Genomic DNA, 18,934 nt, shown 5'->3' with positions numbered 1-18,934 from the left:
AACGTCATGAGTCAGTGGGAATTACAAGACAAATATTTTACTATATATTTAACCCATTGTTATTGATTGATGACAGAAGTGGAATTCCTTTTGGATGAATGGATGGACAATTGCTGATAAATGTGTAAAAACAAATAATAATAATAATAAAATAAAAGCATACCATCTTGCAAGTCCCTGTGATGTTTCTCCTGCATGGCCTGTTCAAAGTTGCTGTGGAGAATTTTGTTGAGGGTACTGATCCATTCCTCCATCTCCAGTTCACTCTCTGCAGCCAGCAGGAACGTGCTCTTATCCTGCATTTTCAGCTCAAAGCCAAACCTCCTTACTCTATTGTTCTGGAAAAATAAGGTATCAACTAATAAATGCGGAGTTTGCCATTTTCCCCAAAATAAGCCCCAAAAACCTAACATTTTGGTCATATTTGTTAAAACGGCCATTTTGATTCTTTGATTTATGTATATTTTAAAGCTTTATGCATAATACCAATACGAAATGGGAGGCGTGTTGTTATTGTTGTCCACTTGGGGTCAGCATTCTCACATTCGGCACTGTAGTACCTGTGACCTTGACTGCGTGTGGCTAACGTGTTGAGTGACATGGGAGCGAGCAAAATGAGAGTGCAGAGTTGACTGGCTGTTTCGCATCTTGTTTGACACGATGATGTTTTCACGATTGCGATTGTAGTTTTTCACTGGTGTGTGGGACTGCACTGCATCATAGTGAGAAGCGTTGTCCAATATTTTGTCCCTCACATGCATCTTAATAAAGTTCCCCAAATATTACAGACAGGCAGCTCAGTATGCAATTCTACACTTGTGCAAACTACATAATAATCACAAAAATAAAAACAGTACATGTTTGTTCGTCCCGAACCTGAACAAGTCCCATGCATGAGTCGAGGAAGATCGTTCCCTTGGGTTCCTTGGAGGTGTTTTCATCCTTGTAGAAATTTAGATTATATGATCCATCTCCAAGCTGAGCCAGATGGAAGTATCTCCTTTTGAAGGACTATAGAATGACAATTTGAGGTACGTTGTTAATGAAGCAGCTGTAAGAAAAGCATAACAAACGTCTTCAAACATAACCGAAGGGAACAGCCTGTGTTGGACCTTAACTCCCTAATCCATTACCCTTACCCAGGCCTCATTAAGGGAAACTCCAGATCTGAAACCTACTATCAGTGTTGAGACAAACCCTTTCAAGCAAAGTTACAGACCAGGAAAAATACAAACATGAGCCGCATGAAGATAAAAAGAAAAGAACTGCCTGAATTGATCTTTAAGACCTCAATACCAAGCATTGACCGTCTCTGGAATGGGGCGTAAACATGATAACAGTTTGACGCCTGGAGTGGAGAACATAGTTTTGGTACTCACTCGCATAGTTACACTGATTGCACTGTTCACGTTGCCTTTGTACAGCCAGCCGCGTTTGGACACTCCTCCCTTGTGAGAGCCAAGCGAGACTGTGTCCTGCGGGAAGGAATGCCAAGAAAATACACGAAGGCGTTAACAAAAATGTCTTAAAATTCTAAGAAAACAACTCAAAGCAATAACATGATGGGCTACATATTCTATTCAGATATTCTATACATGCAATATATCCTCCATTCATATTCAGCTGAAGAATATGAATTCTTCTTAAGCCTCGACTAAAGTTGTGAATATTTCATCAATTTAGGAACAACATCGTGGCGGCACGGTGGTCGCCTGGTTAGCACGTCCGCCTCACAGTTCAGAGGTCGTTTTCTCCGGGTACTCCGGTTTCCTCCCACATTCCAAAAACATGCTTAGTAGGTTGATTGGACTCTCTAAATTGCCCCTAGGTGTGATTGTGAGTGCGGATGTTCGTCTCTGTGTGCCCTGCGATTGGCTGGCAACCAATTCAGGGCGTCGCCCCGCCCTACTGCCCGAAGACAGCTGGGATGGGCTCCAGCACGCCCCGCGACCCTTGTGAGGAGAAGCGGTATCGATAATGGATGGATGGAACAACATCCAATTGCAAGTTTCTACTGGCGGTCTCAAAAGGGGAAGCATTGTAAGAGGTGTTACCTCGTCTTTTTCCACATCTTCATCTACCTCAAACCGGTGAGTGACCAGCTTCTCGGTCCTTAGTTCCTTACTAAAAGGAGGAGGAGTTCATTTTAGCTGATTTGACATATACATAACAGCACATTAAAGAATTACATTTATACATTTTTCTCAACGTGCAAAAAACGATTCGACATTTTTCACTTTTTCCAAGGCACTTGGCGCAGGAATGCTTGTCAAGTATTTTGTTTAGTGGTTGACTGTTGGCCCTTTGCTCTTTTCAAAAGCTAACTTCCTGTGGGGATAAAGTCAAGGCCAAGGACAGTGTTTGTCCGTTCTTATCCTCTTCAATATCTTAAATATAACACTCAACATCTGGAAAGCAAATTTCCTCAGATTCAGTCTTAACCATGAGCTTTTGCATATGAATTTGTTTTAGTTGAAAATATTATTGACGCTGATTTGTAATTGGGAGAGGAACAGTTGTTGCTCTGGCGATCTTGCAACTGCAACATTGTGCAAATAGCAAGACTTTTCAACTGTAACGAATGATATCAACAGTGGTCTAAAAATAGCATACAGTATTATTTGATGTGTGATTGATAAACAGTACACCCTCTATTGTTTTTCACTTTAGGCCCACAACAACACATTTCCTTGTGTGCTTCAATCTGGGATAAAACATTTGCAAGACACGAGCTAGCATCTTGCTGTGCATCTCTGAACATGACGTTTGACAGATTTTACCTAACATCCAGCGTTTAGCTCAAAACTCACTTGGGAAGCTGTCGGAAGTCCCCAGAATATTCCTCGTACTTGTAAGTTACCACATGCCAGTCTGACTTATATGTTTTCATACACTGTGGAGGGACAAAGTAAAAGAATGCATTGTAAAATAAATACATGAATGCAAGAAAGGCTGCTTAGGAAAGATACTTATACATCGATTCTGTAAATTGACAACATGTGGAGTGAGGTAAAATCTCTGGAATCTGGACTCGTTCCCATTCGTCTCCTGTATCGCAGGTCGTGATGTCATTTCTGGCACAAACTAAGGTCGAATGTGCTTTACGCTTACAATCAGGCCGCACCCAAACCGACCTCAGCACAGTCTGCTGAAACATGTGTAGCATCAAAAACAACGCCCATCTGCTGTGTGCTTCACTGAGAGTGGGAAAGTTCAATCCGAGGCTAGCATTTGCAAACATTTCTGTATTGCCAATGTTTTCTCTGATCCAGTCGACTCTTTTTCAGCCTTTGAAACCCAAATCAGCGTGTTAGCAGGGTTCATGTGGTGGTTTTTACCTCTTGGACAAACAGTGACTGTGCTTCTTGTTCTGCATTTTCTGGCACTGTGGAGAACACAGTCCGGCCCTGGCGTCTCAGAGTGCAGATCTGATGAGATGAGATGAGATGAGAAAATTAAACAGCCGAAATTACGATCTTTTCTGGACAATTTTGCTAGGAGGAAAAGATGTGAAAAATGTGGAAGTGACATCAAGCAAGTCTGAAGCGGAAAATCTTTTTTAAATCTGTTTAATGTTTTAATGTAATATAGTAGGCATAATCTATGGTTCAGGATTTGCCGTCGGGGCTACTGTTCTTTAATGGTTTTATGATTGGAAAACATCAACAGTATATTTAATTAATTTCCCCTGCTACTTTGCGGAGCAGAAAATCCTACCATGTTTTGTTTTTATCAAATTGTATTCTTCTGAAAAGCTGTAAATGCATTGCTTTGCTGTGCAGTGCATTACAAGTCATGGCCACAGGGTTCAATTCTGTATCTCTGATGTCAGATTTGGCAAATTTATCATTTTCACAGATTACCACACATAGCAGATTGAAAAGGATATGCAAAGAGAACTAATGGTTGCAGAGTAGGATGTCTGGATAAAAATCCCTTCCACCTTATTAGACATAAAGAGCCAGAAAGGAGAAAGTCAATGCTGGTGCCGCAGGGCTTGGAAAGTGCAACTCCATTAACTCCGTTACTCAACACACGCAAGTTGTGTTGGAAAACTGAGCTAGAAATGACCTCGATTTGTCATTGCTCTTCAGTGTCTCATATTCTTACGCAAGCAGCTGACCAACTCGCAACAGCGCCTGTCTACCGACATATGAGAAACGCCTTAAGTGAAGTGGCACGCCTCCTTTTGCATATGGTGAGGAAGATGGCCTCAAGTGAGCGAGTGAGCGAAGCGCCCGCTACTCTGCCGCTCGCTGTCCCTCCGCTCCTCGTTGAAAAGCATGACGTTGCTAATATATCGCCGCCGTCCTGTGAAAAACACGTATGTCCAATTTTGGAAAAAAAAAAAATACAATTTTACGTTAAAGCGATGTCTGCAACGCGGGAACGCCATTCGCGTAAAAATAAGACAATTGGAAAAAACGGACATAATTGTTTTTCACAGGATAGCGACGATATGGAACATTTTGCTTACATGGCCGAAAGCCACGGCAATCCGACCGACATGACAAAGCGCGTCTGTAAAAGGCTTGTTTTAAAACTACCGTTGCTCGAGATGGGAGCACGTCCAATCCGGCCAGGCACCTCGCTGATCGGCATCCAGAGTAATAACACCAGAGCTACAGGTTGTTTTAAGAGCTACAGGTTGTCATCCATCTCCAACACTTCCCTCAAAAATAAGTAGAGTGTGAATTATTTTGTTCACAATTTGTATAATTTGACGAGACATTCAACTAGCTGGGAGCGGATTAGAGAAGAGTTGACACGAATGCACACACGAGCAACATTACGTTGAGTCATTATCGATTGAATGAACACATTCGCCAAACCAACAATGGATGACATGAAATGCTGTCAAATAGGTCAAGAATATGGCACGTAATGTAAAAGCCGATAGTGAATACATATATACGTATATACATTGACACATACATTATGCTTATGTAAAATGCAGGCATTGATCTCATTTTTTTTTTTTTTTTAAATGTCCCTCTTAAAATCAGAATTGGATAATTCTGTGTCCAAAAAAGCACAGCGGTTACACAGCTGCATATCTGGCCATGAAAATGATCAGAACCTGCTCAATACTGCCTTACTATAGTTGTCACACTAACTCTGTAAAGCTCTGTGCACATTTTCTACTAGTGATGTTTAAATGAAAATAAATGAACAAATAAATGGGAATTAGGTTTCTTAAAGTTTCATTTACATGGAGTCTATAAATATAAATAATAAAGGGTAGAAGGAAACAGTGTAATATACTCACTCTATATCACGGTGATTAACACTGTTTCAAATGTTATTTTCTTACCAAGCATATCCTAATATTTTGAATTAATATATCCATCCATTATCTGTACCGCTTATATATTTTTTTTTAATTTGAAGTTCTTTTGTCAGTTTTAATTTTGCTGCTTTTGCTGATTTTAGATTTTTGTCGAGGTAGTGTTTCGGTACCTGTATCGATGTATTTTATGAAGGTATAGTATCAGAGTCAAAATGTTGGTATCGTGACAACACTATTCTCAACTCGTGCTTTTCATGCTTAGCGGTGGTAGTACTAAACAGAAGTACAATATTAAAATGAAATACAGTAGGGAATTACTTTATTGCATTATTGTACTTGCTTGTCTCCGCATCCCCAAGGATGAATAAATAAGCCTTTTCTTGATGAGAGGAACTGCAAGATAATTCAAAACATATCCTCACACACTGCCATCAATCAATTGTGGTCAAATTAAGAGCATTCCTTTCCACATTGTTAATGTTGGACTTTGAGCAGCATGTTCCGAAAGTCAGTGATGCATGCGGGGCTTGATGCATAAAAGAGGTGTGAGAAGGGTGGTATCTTGGCAGCTAAACGAAGGAATGAATTCCACAGTCTGGCCATGATCTCCTGCATATACACTTCGTGCGCTCACATGCACTTGCATGAGGGCGGAATGTGCGCATGCAAACTCCCCTGAAACTGCCAACCTCACAACTCCTTCCTTCCCTCTGGGGCCAGTGATGAAAAACATATGCCAGGTTAGACAGCAGAGCAAAAAATGAATTTCATTCTTGGTGCTTCAGTCCACTTGCACTTGTGAGCACCAGCAATACTGTATCAGAAGTTGGATGGATACGTCTGGCTTAGAGCAACCTCCATCAGTCACTAAAATATTCACACCTGTCTCAACTTGCCTACTGGAAGCCGATTGCTGAAGAAATGTTTCTTTTTCTTTTTTTTACAATGAAAGGAACGCTCATTATTCTCAGTGATGCTAAAATTGCAAAACACAAAGCGACTAAAATACAGAGGTTACTGTGGATTACCATGCAGGCTAAACCCACCCTTATCTCCATAAACCAAACCCATATGTGCACTGAGAAAATGAGCTGAGCCAGTCATTGTGGCAGTAAATAGTTTAAAAACATGAAAACTGAGAGCCAGAGCAGATTCCTTCGATTCTGGCTGGTAACCTCCAGAGTTTGTCTTTTTTTTTTTTTTTTTGCATTGTTTTGCAAGTAAAATGTTGTATATGGTGAGGCTAAAGGCTTTAAAATGCTGACAAAACCAGGTATCAATTTATTTTTCACTTGCTAATTGTGTATGAATGCTGATGAATGAGTGAAGCTCTGCAGTGGGTGCACAACATTTCATACCAAAGCGGAAGTCAACCCAAACATATTTTTTTCAAGAATATGTTCTATACAAGGCGGCACGGTGGCCGACTGGTTAGCATGTCTGCCTCACAGTTCAGAGACTGTGGGTTCAATCCCGGCCACGGCCTCCCTGTGTGGAGTTGGCATGTTGGTTTTGTCCCAGTACTCTGGTTTCCTCCCACATTCCAAAAACATGCTTGGTAGGTTAATTGGACACTCTAAATTGCCCCTAGCTGTGATTGTGAGTGTGGATGTGTGTTTGTCTGTGTGTGCCCTGCGATTGGCTGGCAACCAATTTAGGGTGTCCTCCGCCTACTGCCCGAAGACTGCTGGGATAGGCTCCAGCACCCCCGCGACCCTTTTGAGGATATAGGATATAGATAATGGATGGATGGATGTTCTATACAAACCCACTAGTTGAAACAAGGCATTGTGATAAATATTTCGTTTATGGAGTAAGATTTAATCCACCCGTTTTTAGCCATCTCTAAAGGCGGCCATTTTGTCACTTCTGGTGACTGAAAATGACATCACAACTACTCAGGGCTCAGGTAATGACCAATCACCGCTGACCTGTTTTCTGAAGCTGAGCCGTGATTGGTCCTTACCTGAGCCCTGAGTAGTTGTGATGTCATTTTCAGTCGACAGAAATTACAAAACTGCCGCCCCCTGAGATGACTAAAAAGGGGTGGATTTTGCTGCTTAACTCATATTCCACAAACGCAATATTAATCAGAATTCTGTGTTTCAACTAGTGGGCCTGCTGGGAACATATTCTTGAAAAAAAGACGTTTTGGTTGATTTGCTCTTCAAGTCATATTCCACAACCACAATATTAATCAGAATGCCGTGTTTAGGCTAGTGGGAGCGCATAGGCAAGGCAATTTTCTTTATATAGCACATTTCATACACAAGGCAACTCAATGTGTTTCACACAAGCAAAGACACAACACCTACAAACATTTACAAACAACAGTTAACAACATTCAAAAGCAAAGCAGAGAAAACAAGAGTATCTTACAAAACTTACTAGAATGTACGTTGACAACATTTATACATATTAACGGAAAAGTTTAAAAACACCTTGTCATGTTTGGTTTGTTTTGGGCTTCCTTTAGTTTCATGTTTTGCTCAGTGTTCTGTATCTGTCTCGTCATGATTATTGTGCCCACCTGTGTGCCTTCCGGTCCCTAGTGTTGCCCAATCAGCTCCCTCCTACCTTGTGTCTTTTGTCCAGGTGTTTCTCGTTGTCTCGTCAGTGTGCTTGTATTTAAGTTGCTAGTTTTTGTTCAGTCCTTGTTGGGTCATTCTCATGTTGTCCTAGTTGTTGGTTTAGTCCTTGCTGTTGCTGTCATGTTGTTTTGTTTCTCCCAGTGTTATGTTGTATTTTGTTTCTGAGGATTTCTTTGTTGCTTTGAGTTTTGGAGTTTTCAAGATTTGTTTGTGTTGTTTTTTTTTTATTAATAAATACTCTCTTCAGTACGCCCTCCTTCTCCTGCCTCCCTGCATTTGGGTCCTCCACGTCAAACCCCGACACACCTAAAGTGTCAAGTAAACTTGGCCAACCATTTTTTAATACTAACGACCAAAACTATTTTAAGCATACTTCTGTCCGTTTTTATGACGCAACCCACCCAGATTCATAATTAGAAGTATATGATATGAGTATATAATTTGAAGTCTGGGCTCCACTAATTGAACCAAGTCTGCATAGAAGAGATTACTGTAAACAAAATCTTTGGGCTGATTCCCCCCTTTAAAAAAGCATGTTCAAAAAATGTGTTTTGGGGGAGGGTCTGGAACGGATTATTTGCCTTTTCATCCATTTGACTGCAGAAACATGAATTGAGATGTGAGTGTTTGAAGAAACGAGCATGTTCACGGAATGAATTAAACTCGTATCTCAATGCACCGCTGTATGTCCCCCTCATATATAAAAAAATCAACACTGGCTCCCTAACATCCTTTGAAAAATCAATCACAAAGGCATCTTATTTCTCTTCTCTTCTTGTATTACCGCATTGATCAGTTCCTTGATTAAGATCACAGTTCATGAACTGTTGTTGCAATAATACACTCTTACCTGAAAGTCATCCGGGGGAAACTGCAGCATGTCCCGCAGACCATCACTGATGATCTGCATTTTGCTTTGTACGATCACACTCTCATAGTCCAGAGGCTCGATGACCTTGGGCTTGACCTAAAGCAAACAATAGAATGGCATCAGCATGTGACAAAACAAACCTTGGGACCGGTAACTGTAAAACGGATCAGGGAGCTTGTTGTCAAGCGTAGAGGGGTATTCAAACTGTGTGGACAAGTTGCCATTGTTCCTTCACAAGTGGTCATCAGTTAGAGCAGCTCGATAAATGAAGGGAGCAATGGAAGGATGAGCATGCCGTGCGTGCGCGTGTCTGCGTGTGTGTGTAGGGGTGTACCAGTCACTATGTCATGATCTCAAATGCAAAACCGTAAGGAATCACCGGTAATTAGTGGAGTACTTTCCTTTTAATTATGTCAATGGAGTAGTTGTGGGAAATAATGTAGTAATATACAGTAGTAGTACTAGTAGTAGTAGTAACACATACTTCATTACTGTACTTATGGGGGAAGTCAACCCAAACATATTTTTTTCAAGAATATGTTCTATGCAGGCCCACTCGTTGAAACAAGGCAATATGACTAATATGAAATATGAATTAAGCAGCAAAACGCACCCGTTTTTAGCCATCTTAGGGTCGGCTATTTTATCACTTCCGTTGGCTGAAAATGACATCACAAACCCTCGGGGCTCAGATAACAAGCAATCACGGCTCACCTGTTTTTTGAAACTGAGCTATGATTGGTCGTTATCTGAGCCCCGAGGGTGCGTGATGTCATCTTCGGTCGACGGAAGTGAAAAAATGTCCGCCCCCAGAGATGGCTAAAAAGGGGTAGATTTTGTTGCTTAACTCATATTCTAGAAAAAACAATATTAATCAGAATGCTGTGTTTCAACTACTGGGCCTGCATAGAACATAGTTTTAAAAATATATTTGTTTGGGGTGACTTGTGCTTTAAGTAGATGTTTCACGTATCTGTACTTGTGTAATTAATTTTCAGACAACTTTGTAATTGTACTCCCGACATTTGCAGATTCTGGTCCTTACTTTGCCAAAATAGGTTTAGCCTGCACATGTTTACTCTTTAAATAAAGTTGAATCTTGACTTCTACTTTTATTAGTCTTTTTAACGCAAGTATCTGCACATCTACTTGAGTACAGCGTGTGACTACTTTTGCCACCTCTGCAATGGTCCCCTTAACGCTCATCAGGGTGTCTGATTTATCCAAATTCAACTGTAACTGATCAATTCTCACTAGGCCAATCAACAACATACTGTAGCATAACATGATTTATTTACATTCTTGTCTTTTCCATTTTAATTCTGAATATAATCCACGCATCCATGTTCACAGCACTAGTCGTCATTAGGCTTGCGTGTGAGCTACAGCATATCCCCGATTACTTTAGCCAAGAGGCAGGGTACACCTAAGAGCAATGTTTCTGGAGTGTGTGACGAAGGCGGAGTACGCGGTGAAAATCCACGCATGCATAAACAGAACGTCAGAACTGTAAAGCGGACATGCTGACCACTAGGTCGCCGTGCCACCAGATTTTCCAGCATCATAGTAGGGCCAGAACGCCGCCAGCCGTGATCTGAGTGCTCCCGCCCCTTTATGTAGAAAGCAATCATCGCTGTCGCAGATACCAGTGCTGACAATGCCATGCATACATTTTTCTGGCAAAGCCACAATGTCTGTTTGCAGATGCACCTCACGGATTTCTGTCTGAAAGTGCAGGCAAATAAATTTTGGCTCCTCTAATGATCCAATTTACTTTGTACCAAGAATGCTTTGAGAAAGAGGCCTAACTGTGATCTGCAATTGACTGGCAATGAGTCCAGGGTGTACCTGTCATCCTAAACTGGGCTGTGATAGGCTACAGCTCACCTATTTCACCTTGAACAGAATAAGTGGTGGGAAATGAATGGCTAGTTGTATTTACCACAATACTGGCTTGAGGCCTCCATACACAATGACCTAATAACCTGTAGATGGAGTTTTGCAACAAATTGTTTGTACTGCTGATCATCAGTAGTTGTGTACCTCAATGCAAGAACCTTCTCAATATAGCTGTTGTCATTAGAGACGTTTTCAGACATGTACCTGACGGTTCGTGAGTGTGCGCTGTATTTTATATCCCTTGCTTTCCTGTGTGTCCAAAGCATGTGTCAAGTTTTCAAACTTCCAAAATCGGTGGCACAGGAAGAGTTAAGGAGCAAAAGGGAAGTCGAGTTCCTAAAAATAAAGATCAACATTCAGCCCCCTTGGGAGGTATACCCCGGAGCTGCTATTTCCCATTTCCGTCCGGTCGCTCTTAAAAGGCATCTTCAAAGATGCTCTTCAAATTCAATCTGGGAGAGTAGGAATGTGTTTTAAACAATCGGATCCGGTTGCTTCTATCCAGCATTCAACTCGCTCAATGAAGAGTACGATGGACTAACATCAGTAACTTACCAATGTCACCTGCGAACCGGCCTCCACCTCCGCCTCAATCTCAGCCAAGCACTTGTACTTCTGCGGTGACTCTATCACCATCTCCCGTTTGGGGGCTTTTCCTGCCCTGCCCTGCATGGCGCTCAGTACCCAGTACTGCCAGCCTGTTGATCAGCTGTGAACTTCACTGCGCTGTGCACGCTGTCATGTTGCGAGGTGGACTGCGACAGCTCCAATGAACTTTTCCTTCTGTGCTAAATTACTGCCTGCCTCTCGCTCTCTCAGCAGAGGGCCCCTCCCGCTTTTACAGCTGGGATAGAGTGCGTGCGTGTGCCCATGCGTGTGTGTCTTTTTGCGTCCACGTGTGGTATGTTATGTGTGTAAGTGGGAGGAGCTGAGAAACCCGCCTTCTCCTCCATTAAAATATGTCAATGGTCCACCTATGTGTCTGACATATTATGAACATTTACTTAAACATAAAATGTGACTTTTTCCTACAAATGGCAAAGTCAGTGGACAGACCATATTGTGAAAATACTTCAGTCTAGAGCACAGGTGTAAAACTCAAGGCCCGGGGCCGAGATCCGGCCCACCACATCAATTTATGTGGCCTGCAAAAGCAAATCACGTGTCAACTTCCATGACCCTTGCTAAAATCTGTCATAGTATAAGTATAAATAACGATAATTTGCTATGTTTTTTTGTTACCCTTTTTATAGGGTCGCTGATGGTGTAGTGGTACACATGCCTGATTTTGACGCATATACAGGACATTGGATTTAAAGATGGCTGGGAAAACGCTACTTCCATCCCACAACAGCGCACAAACGCCCCATTACGCCCGATCGTGCCGGCGCAAAGTCTAGCAAAATACCAAAGGAAAAAAAACTCCGCCCATGCACACAGTCAAACTGCGCTCTGCGCTAGACTTGCGCCTGGCATGAAATTAGGGCCCATTGACTCAAATAACTGCAAGTTAAAAACACTGTTGTGTGTTCTATAAATAAAGTTGATCCTAGAATATTGGGTCATCTACGCCTTCATCTTCCTGTCTGCTTTGTATTATTTTCTTTTTGCCAGATAGCAAACGATATATTAGGCCAGTCTTGTTGAGCTAGTGATGGCATTGCCAGTTCTGCGTGATAATAACCCTCTTGTCCAAAGGCCTCGGCTGCATGAGGTCACCCCTGATACATTCATTGACATCTGAGCAGCACTTCTCACACTATGAAACCTCCAAACGTCATTGTTGCTGTTGTAGCATGCAAATTGCATAAGCTAGCAGGTAAGAAAGTTCAGTTCACATTAGTTCAGACAATTACAAGTCCTGCTTGTAAAAGTAGAGAAAGCAGGAAATGGAGGGATTTGATGTCCATTTGCTTTTTGCGCAGCTTGAAGTCATTAGGAAGTGTTAGCTTTCCACACCCTCCCCAAGAGATTGTCATGCTCACTCTCACATGCAATGATGACGTTAAGGTTCTTAAACACAGAAACACATGCACATACACAAGCTTACCTTATAAGCAGGTTGATGTAATGTTTGGGAATCACTCCAGGCACCCAGATTGAAGAAAGTGCTAACGTCTTGCCTGAGAAGTAATCAAACATCATTCTTTGGCTGCTGTACCTCCATAGTCTCAAATTCTGTTACAGCAGGTAGTGCATGAAAACCATATGGGACACGGTAAATGCAGCAATTTGAAAGGGGAGTTCCCAGTGTCTGACTGATGTTAGCAGTCAGAGTGGTGCTAATGTCCCCGGCTAGGAGTGCTGAACAAAAATAAGAGCTGAGATTGATTCACCCAAATGTTAGCTTGTATTTTTTTGTTACTACCTACTTTTTGTTGCCGTTAGCCATTAACCAAAAAGATTGTGAAAAGGTGGGGCACAGACAAAGGAAGATTCACAATTATTTTGCCATTTGCATACAAAACATTTTAGAATCAGTAGGTGTGGCAAGACAGAAATACAAACACATGGACACGAACGATCCGGGTGGACTGCGGTCTCCAAGTGCCCACTTCACAGATCTGTGATCTCCCTGGCCAACTTGCAATCACCCACCCACTCGTGGATGGATGTCTGCTTGCAGTTCCTTATGAATGCACTTTGTCTCATCAGCTTCTCCTTCCGTCACGTCAAGGACTGTGCGCCTCTAGTGTGCCGATATTAAAGGGAATGGGAGGACCACTTCGATTGGTGGCGAATCAAGTCGGCTGTCTTCACGCCTACATTGGCGCGAAACGCCTGTTTTTAGAGATCGAGTGTGACGTAAACTTGGCCAACCATCTTTTGAGTAATACTAAAGCTATTTCATTTGCTAGCAAAACGGGTCATAGCACTTTCATGGAGGAGGGCTAGTAAGACTAAACTCATCAATTGGATTGAGGAACAATCCACAACTCTACCTATGAAGAAGATAACTTTTATTATAAAAGGGAAACTGTCATTATTTCAAAGTATTTGGGGTCCATTTATACGTTATTTGGAAAGTGTGGATCTGAGCAAAGGCAGTGATATAGATGAGGCGTAGATGCCATTGGTCCTCTGCAGTTGGATAAACTAATATTCTTTCTGTTGATATTTCATTTGCATATCTGTATTTTTGACACAATGTTGGCATATGTTGGGCTGCATCTTGCTAGGTTAGAGACCTGTTGTATTTAGTTTTATTATTATTATTTTAATATTTTGGTTGGTTTTTTTGTTTTCATTTACTGTACTATTGTACTCAAAGTGGTATTTGTCATTTGTTGAGCTCTTGTGTGTGTGTATGCTATGTCACAGCTACCCAAATTACAATCAAGACAAATATGAATGCTGGTCAATAATTGAGACAATTCTTTGTCATGAGAACAATTTTGTTTTTGTAAGTTGAACATTTTGTGGAAAAGTTAAATAAATACAATGTTGCGGGAAAAAAACTATTTCAAGCATGCTTTTGTTTGTTTATGGACAGAATTTCTAGGCGCAACTGAGGTGTCGAGGGAGTCCAGTTTGGTGGCCTCAGTATTGCATCTCTGCTTTTTGCAGATTATGTGGTGCTGTTGGCTTGTTCAAGCCGCGATCTCCAACTCTCACTAGAGCGGTTTCGCAGCCGTGTGAAGCGGTCGGAATGAAAATCAACACCTCCAAATCTGAGACCATAGTCCTCACTCGGAAAAGGGTGGCGTGCCCTCTCCAGGTCGGGGATGAGACTCTGCCCCGAGTGGAGGAGTTCAAGACTTTCGGACGCAAGGGTTTTCGGATTAACTCCAGTTCTGGGCCGATCTCAGGAAATAGGTTTTTGACTCAATTTTATATCCACTGTTAAAAATGTGCACACTGCTTGAAAGCCAAACTCACCTTTTCAACCCTACTTTGAATCTCAGTTTTAAATTCTTCACATTCTTACATTTGAACTTTTACTCAATAATACATACATGCTTGGTAGGTTAATTGGACACTCTAAATTGCCCCTCGGTGTGATTGTGAGTGTGGATGTTTGTTTGTCTCTGTGTGCCCTGCGATTGGCTGGCAACCAATTCAGGATGTCCCCCGCCTACTGCCCGGAGACTGCTGGGGTAGGCTCCAGCACTCCCCGGGACCCTTGTGAGGATAAGCGGTATAGATAATGGATGGATGGATTTTGGGGAAGCTGTCAAAAATCGTGACCACTTGGAGATTAAGCGCCTTTAAAACCTTAAACTCTCTTTCGTTCTTTGAAAGCCTGACTGAAGGGACTCCAGCTGTCAACGTTTTTCAGAGGGTCGCATCCCTGATTGCAGGCACATGAGTTTTGGGATCAAGTCCTGTTCTAGGACAATCTCAAGAATAATGTTTTTGACTCAATTTTATAGACACTTTTAAAAATGGGCACACTGCTTGGAAGCCAAACTCACCTTTTAAAACTCTTCACAGACTGAATGACTTTTCTGAAGGTCAGGGGGTTTTCCTGATCCCTTAGAACCATGGAAGATGTTCAAAGCCGCCGTGATGCCAGGCAGCTGGCTCATATTGATAGTCATGCTCCTGTGGGAATGGAGGAAGATTGCCAGAAATAAAAATGCTGTGCAACTGAGCTAGCTGTTAACTTATTCCCATCCTCTGCTAGCGGGAGGGAGAGTGAGTATACTTCGCCACGTTTGCGCTGTCACCGGCTTGATTTATCCCTCACTGCTTTGTCATTCCCTGACTTTCCTGTGCCTTGTCAACAGTAAAAGTTGTCAATGCCACACTCTCCTGAGAATTACGAGGGATGGTGTACAGTACAGGTAGTGAATGGCGTAAAAATTATTGCCTTAACTTTCCTTGACCTGCATTGCCTTGGCGGTGAGTCATTGGACAGCCGAGGCATGATAAGGCTTTCAGCCCTCGGAAAGTAAGTGGTTCCCCAATGGAAATTTTTGAATCGTGAGAAAATGTGTCATGTGAAAGTGCTACTGAAGTACAAAAATGTCACAAAATTGAAAATAAAATGTAAAAGGGATGCACCAACGAAACACACCATTGCTTGCATGAGAGATACAAACTGTAACTTTGAAACAGATGGGCCTGTTCAAGACGTCCAAAGCAAGTTCTGGAGGGCCCCAGACATCCACCTGCCCCACAATAATAATTGGTGGAAATGCTCCTCCAATATGCAAAGATTTTCAAACGACAATCAGGTTCTGAGATAGTAATCCCAAAACTGTACAAAACGACAAGACTTAACTATAGGGGCAGAAGATTAATATTATATTTGATGGCTTTAAATTATTTTAAGATTAGTGTTCTTTTCTTTAATGTACAGTACTACTGTGACTCATTAGACTTGTATCTATTGTATCTGTCAGTAACTCATGACCTCCTTTGAGTTTCACGAAAGAGCTTGTATGGTTGGGATCGTGAGCAAATCTGTTCTTTGTCAAAGCTTTAACTTTTCCATCACTTTGGTAAAGGTTTTGGTCTCATCAGTTGATGAAACGGTCTCTCTGCATTTTTTAGGCTTGCCCCTCTACTTCCATTCCAGTCTGGCCTTCCTAATTTTCTTAGTGATTAGTGATTGTCATCCTCTGTATTTTTGTTTCTTAAAGAAAGGCGACCCCCAAATTTTCTTAACAATATGTTCTACGCAGCCCCACTAGTCTAGACACAGCATTCTGACTGATATTGTGTTTGTGGAATATGAGTTAAGTAGTAAAATCCATCCGTTTTTGCCCATCTCGGGGGGCGGCCATTTTGTTACTTGCTGGCGGCAACGGAAAATGACATCACAGTTGCACAGGGCTCAGGTAACAGCCAATCATGGCTCATCTTCACTTACTTCAGCCCTGAGCAACTGTGATGTCATTTTCAGTTGACAGCAAGTGACAAAATGGCCGACCCGTGAGAACGCTAAAAATGTGTGGACTTTGCTGCTTAACTTATATTCCAGAAACGCAATTTATTAATCAGAATGCCGTGTTTAGACAAGTGGAGGCACATAGACTATATTATTGTAAAGAACTAGTGATGGGCATGACAGATCTTTTAAGTGAACTGAATCACTAGAATCGGTTAATCAAAAAGAACCGTTCAAAAGATTCGTTCAATGAATCATTTGTATTCAAAAACAGAATATTGTGATGGTTATTTTTAATATGAGCTTCTTTGTTTGTTACAATATTGTGAGGTTTTAAACAGTATCATGATCTTTTTATATATCGCCAACCTCCCCACAATATCGTGATAATTATTGTATTGTAAGGTTCATATTGTGACATTTGGATATAGTGGCATATCTAATGTTCACAGAAAGCAGATATATTTTGTCTTCAGTCCTTCTCAGTTTTAAATTGTTCTATACACCAACATGTAAAGAAATTTTGATAGTACAAGAAAGAACACCTTCCTCATGTGCTCACAACCTTCAGATTATGAGAGTGACGCGCTACCTACTGCGCTAACAAGGTAACATGACAACAGGCTGTGTTGATGTTGGAGAGCGTAACGTGACATTGGTGTTATCAAAGTGTTAAAAACCATGAAGGGACTCAAACCCGCAATCTTCTGAGCCGAAGTCAGACGCCTTATGCATTAGGCCACATGGTCACAGTTTGGCTTTGCTGCGTGTCATCGCTGGGTGTCAATATACAATCAGAGGCTGTCGCGCTATGTGCGTTGTGTTGCGTCCGCCTTTTTCTTGTTATTTATCGCTTTTTGGCGGCCTTGTTAGCGCAGTAGGTAGCGCTTCAGTTTTATAATTTGATGGAAAGAAGGATGTTCACAGAAAGCAGATATGTTTTATCTTCTTAAGCCCTTCTCGGTTTAAAGTTGTTCCATACACCAACATGTAAAGAAATTGGGATGCTAAAAACAGAATAACTGCCTTGTGTGAGGATTGAACTCACGACCTTCAGATTATGAGACTGACGCGCTGCCTACTGCGCTAACAAGGCTACGTAATTTGTATTGGTATGTCACAGCCAAACAAGTTTTTTTAAGATCCAAGTGTGGAAGGTAGTGACGATTAAAAAACTTTGTTGCTTTACTCTGTAAGTGACATGTTTTATTTTCTTAAGCCCTTCTCGGTTTAAAGTTGTTCCATACACCAACATGTAAAGAAATTGGGAAGCTAAAGACATAATAACTGCCTTGTGTGAGGATTGAACTCACGACCTTCAGATTATGAGACTGACGCGCTGCCTACTGCGCTAACAAGGCTACATAGTTTGTGTTGGTATGTCACAGCCAAACAAGATTTTTTAAGATCCAAGTGGAAGGTAGTGAGGATTAAAAATCTTTATTATCACAAATTGCTAAAGACAACCACGAAGGGACTCGAACCCTCAATCTTCTGATCCGAAGTCAGACGCCTTGTCCATTAGGCCACATGGTCACTGTTGGATGGGTTGATGCAGATGTTTTTTTCTTCTTTAGCCCTTCTCAATTTAAAATTCCATACACCAACATGTAAAGAAATTGGGATGCTAAAAACAGAATAACTGCCTTGTGTGAGGATTGAACTCACGACCTTCAGATTATGAGACTGACGCGCTGCCTACTGCGCTAACAAGGCTACGTAATTTGTATTGGTATGTCACAGCCAAACAAGTTTTTTTAAGATCCAAGTGGAAGGTAGTGACGATTAAAAAACTTTGTTGCTTTACTCTGTGACATGTTTTATTTTCTTAAGCCCTTCTCGGTTTAAAGTTGTTCCATACACCAACATGTAAAGAAATTGGGAAGCTAAAGACATAATAACTGCCTCGTGTGAGGATTGAACTCACGACCTTCAGATTATGAGACTGACGCGCTGCCTACTGCGCTAACAAGGCTACATAGTTTGTGTTGGTATGTCACAGCCAAACAAGATTTTTTAAGATCCAAGTGGAAGGTAGTGAGGATTAAAAATCTTTATTATCACAAATTGGTAAAGACAGCCACGAAGGGACTCGAACCCTCAATCTTCTGATCCGAAGTCAGACGCCTTGTCCATTAGGCCACATGGTCACTGTTGGATGGGTTGATGCAGATGTTTTTTTTCTTCTTTAGCCCTTCTCAATTTAAAATTCCATACACCAACATGTAAAGAAATTTTAATGTTACAAGAAAGCACACCTGCCTTGTGTGAGGATTGAACTCACGACCTTCAGATTATGAGACTGACACGCTACCTACTGCGCTAACAAGGCAATGCATTGTGACAGCCAAACAAGTTTTTTTCTAAATATGGAAGGCAGAAAGCAACGATAAAAATTTTGAATTGTTGCTTTGGAAGTTACTTTTTGGAGAGCGTAAAGTGACATT

The 18,934-nt window shown here is 41.5% G+C and overlaps 1 protein-coding gene and 7 non-coding genes across 13 annotated transcripts in view; all 8 read right to left on the bottom strand.

Annotated features, from left to right (window-relative positions):
- Positions 1-11,454, bottom strand: part of LOC147153860 (dedicator of cytokinesis protein 9-like) — a 39,306-nt gene extending 27,852 nt beyond the window's left edge. For 3 of the 6 annotated variants that reach the window (XM_086036750.1, XM_086036768.1, XM_086036776.1), the window contains exons 1-8: positions 11,207-11,454; positions 8,732-8,848; positions 3,339-3,428; positions 2,811-2,893; positions 2,055-2,124; positions 1,380-1,475; positions 877-1,011; positions 164-338 (exon numbers count right to left, since the gene is read on the bottom strand). In XM_086036750.1, the coding sequence (XP_085892876.1) occupies positions 164-338; positions 877-1,011; positions 1,380-1,475; positions 2,055-2,124; positions 2,811-2,893; positions 3,339-3,428; positions 8,732-8,848; positions 11,207-11,323 (883 nt within the window). In that variant the 5' untranslated portion in view covers positions 11,324-11,454. The remainder of the gene's footprint in view (positions 1-163; positions 339-876; positions 1,012-1,379; positions 1,476-2,054; positions 2,125-2,810; positions 2,894-3,338; positions 3,429-8,731; positions 8,849-11,206) is intronic. The other 3 variants (XM_086036758.1, XM_086036785.1, XM_086036792.1) reach the window with 1 other exon arrangement.
- A 6,056-nt stretch (positions 11,455-17,510) lies between these two features.
- Positions 17,511-17,583, bottom strand: trnam-cau (transfer RNA methionine (anticodon CAU)). The gene has a single exon. It is a non-coding gene; the product is annotated as a tRNA-Met (tRNA).
- A 192-nt stretch (positions 17,584-17,775) lies between these two features.
- trnam-cau (transfer RNA methionine (anticodon CAU)) lies at positions 17,776-17,848 on the bottom strand. Its single transcript has one exon. It is a non-coding gene; the product is annotated as a tRNA-Met (tRNA).
- Positions 17,849-17,950: 102 nt separating this feature from the next.
- trnar-ucg (transfer RNA arginine (anticodon UCG)) lies at positions 17,951-18,023 on the bottom strand. The gene has a single exon. It is a non-coding gene; the product is annotated as a tRNA-Arg (tRNA).
- Positions 18,024-18,130: 107 nt separating this feature from the next.
- Positions 18,131-18,203, bottom strand: trnam-cau (transfer RNA methionine (anticodon CAU)). Its single transcript has one exon. It is a non-coding gene; the product is annotated as a tRNA-Met (tRNA).
- A 186-nt stretch (positions 18,204-18,389) lies between these two features.
- On the bottom strand, positions 18,390-18,462 carry trnam-cau (transfer RNA methionine (anticodon CAU)). The gene has a single exon. It is a non-coding gene; the product is annotated as a tRNA-Met (tRNA).
- A 99-nt stretch (positions 18,463-18,561) lies between these two features.
- On the bottom strand, positions 18,562-18,637 carry trnar-ucg (transfer RNA arginine (anticodon UCG)). Its single transcript has one exon. It is a non-coding gene; the product is annotated as a tRNA-Arg (tRNA).
- Positions 18,638-18,746: 109 nt separating this feature from the next.
- On the bottom strand, positions 18,747-18,819 carry trnam-cau (transfer RNA methionine (anticodon CAU)). The gene has a single exon. It is a non-coding gene; the product is annotated as a tRNA-Met (tRNA).
- Positions 18,820-18,934: the final 115 nt, after the last annotated feature.

Source organism: Filicampus tigris, chromosome 1 (assembly GCF_054856515.1).
Source record: "Filicampus tigris isolate MCC_2025a chromosome 1, RoL_Ftig_1.0, whole genome shotgun sequence".
Lineage (NCBI taxonomy): Eukaryota > Metazoa > Chordata > Actinopteri > Syngnathiformes > Syngnathidae > Filicampus > Filicampus tigris.
Note: the sequence above shows the minus strand (reverse complement) of the source record. Positions and strands in the feature narration are given on the sequence as shown.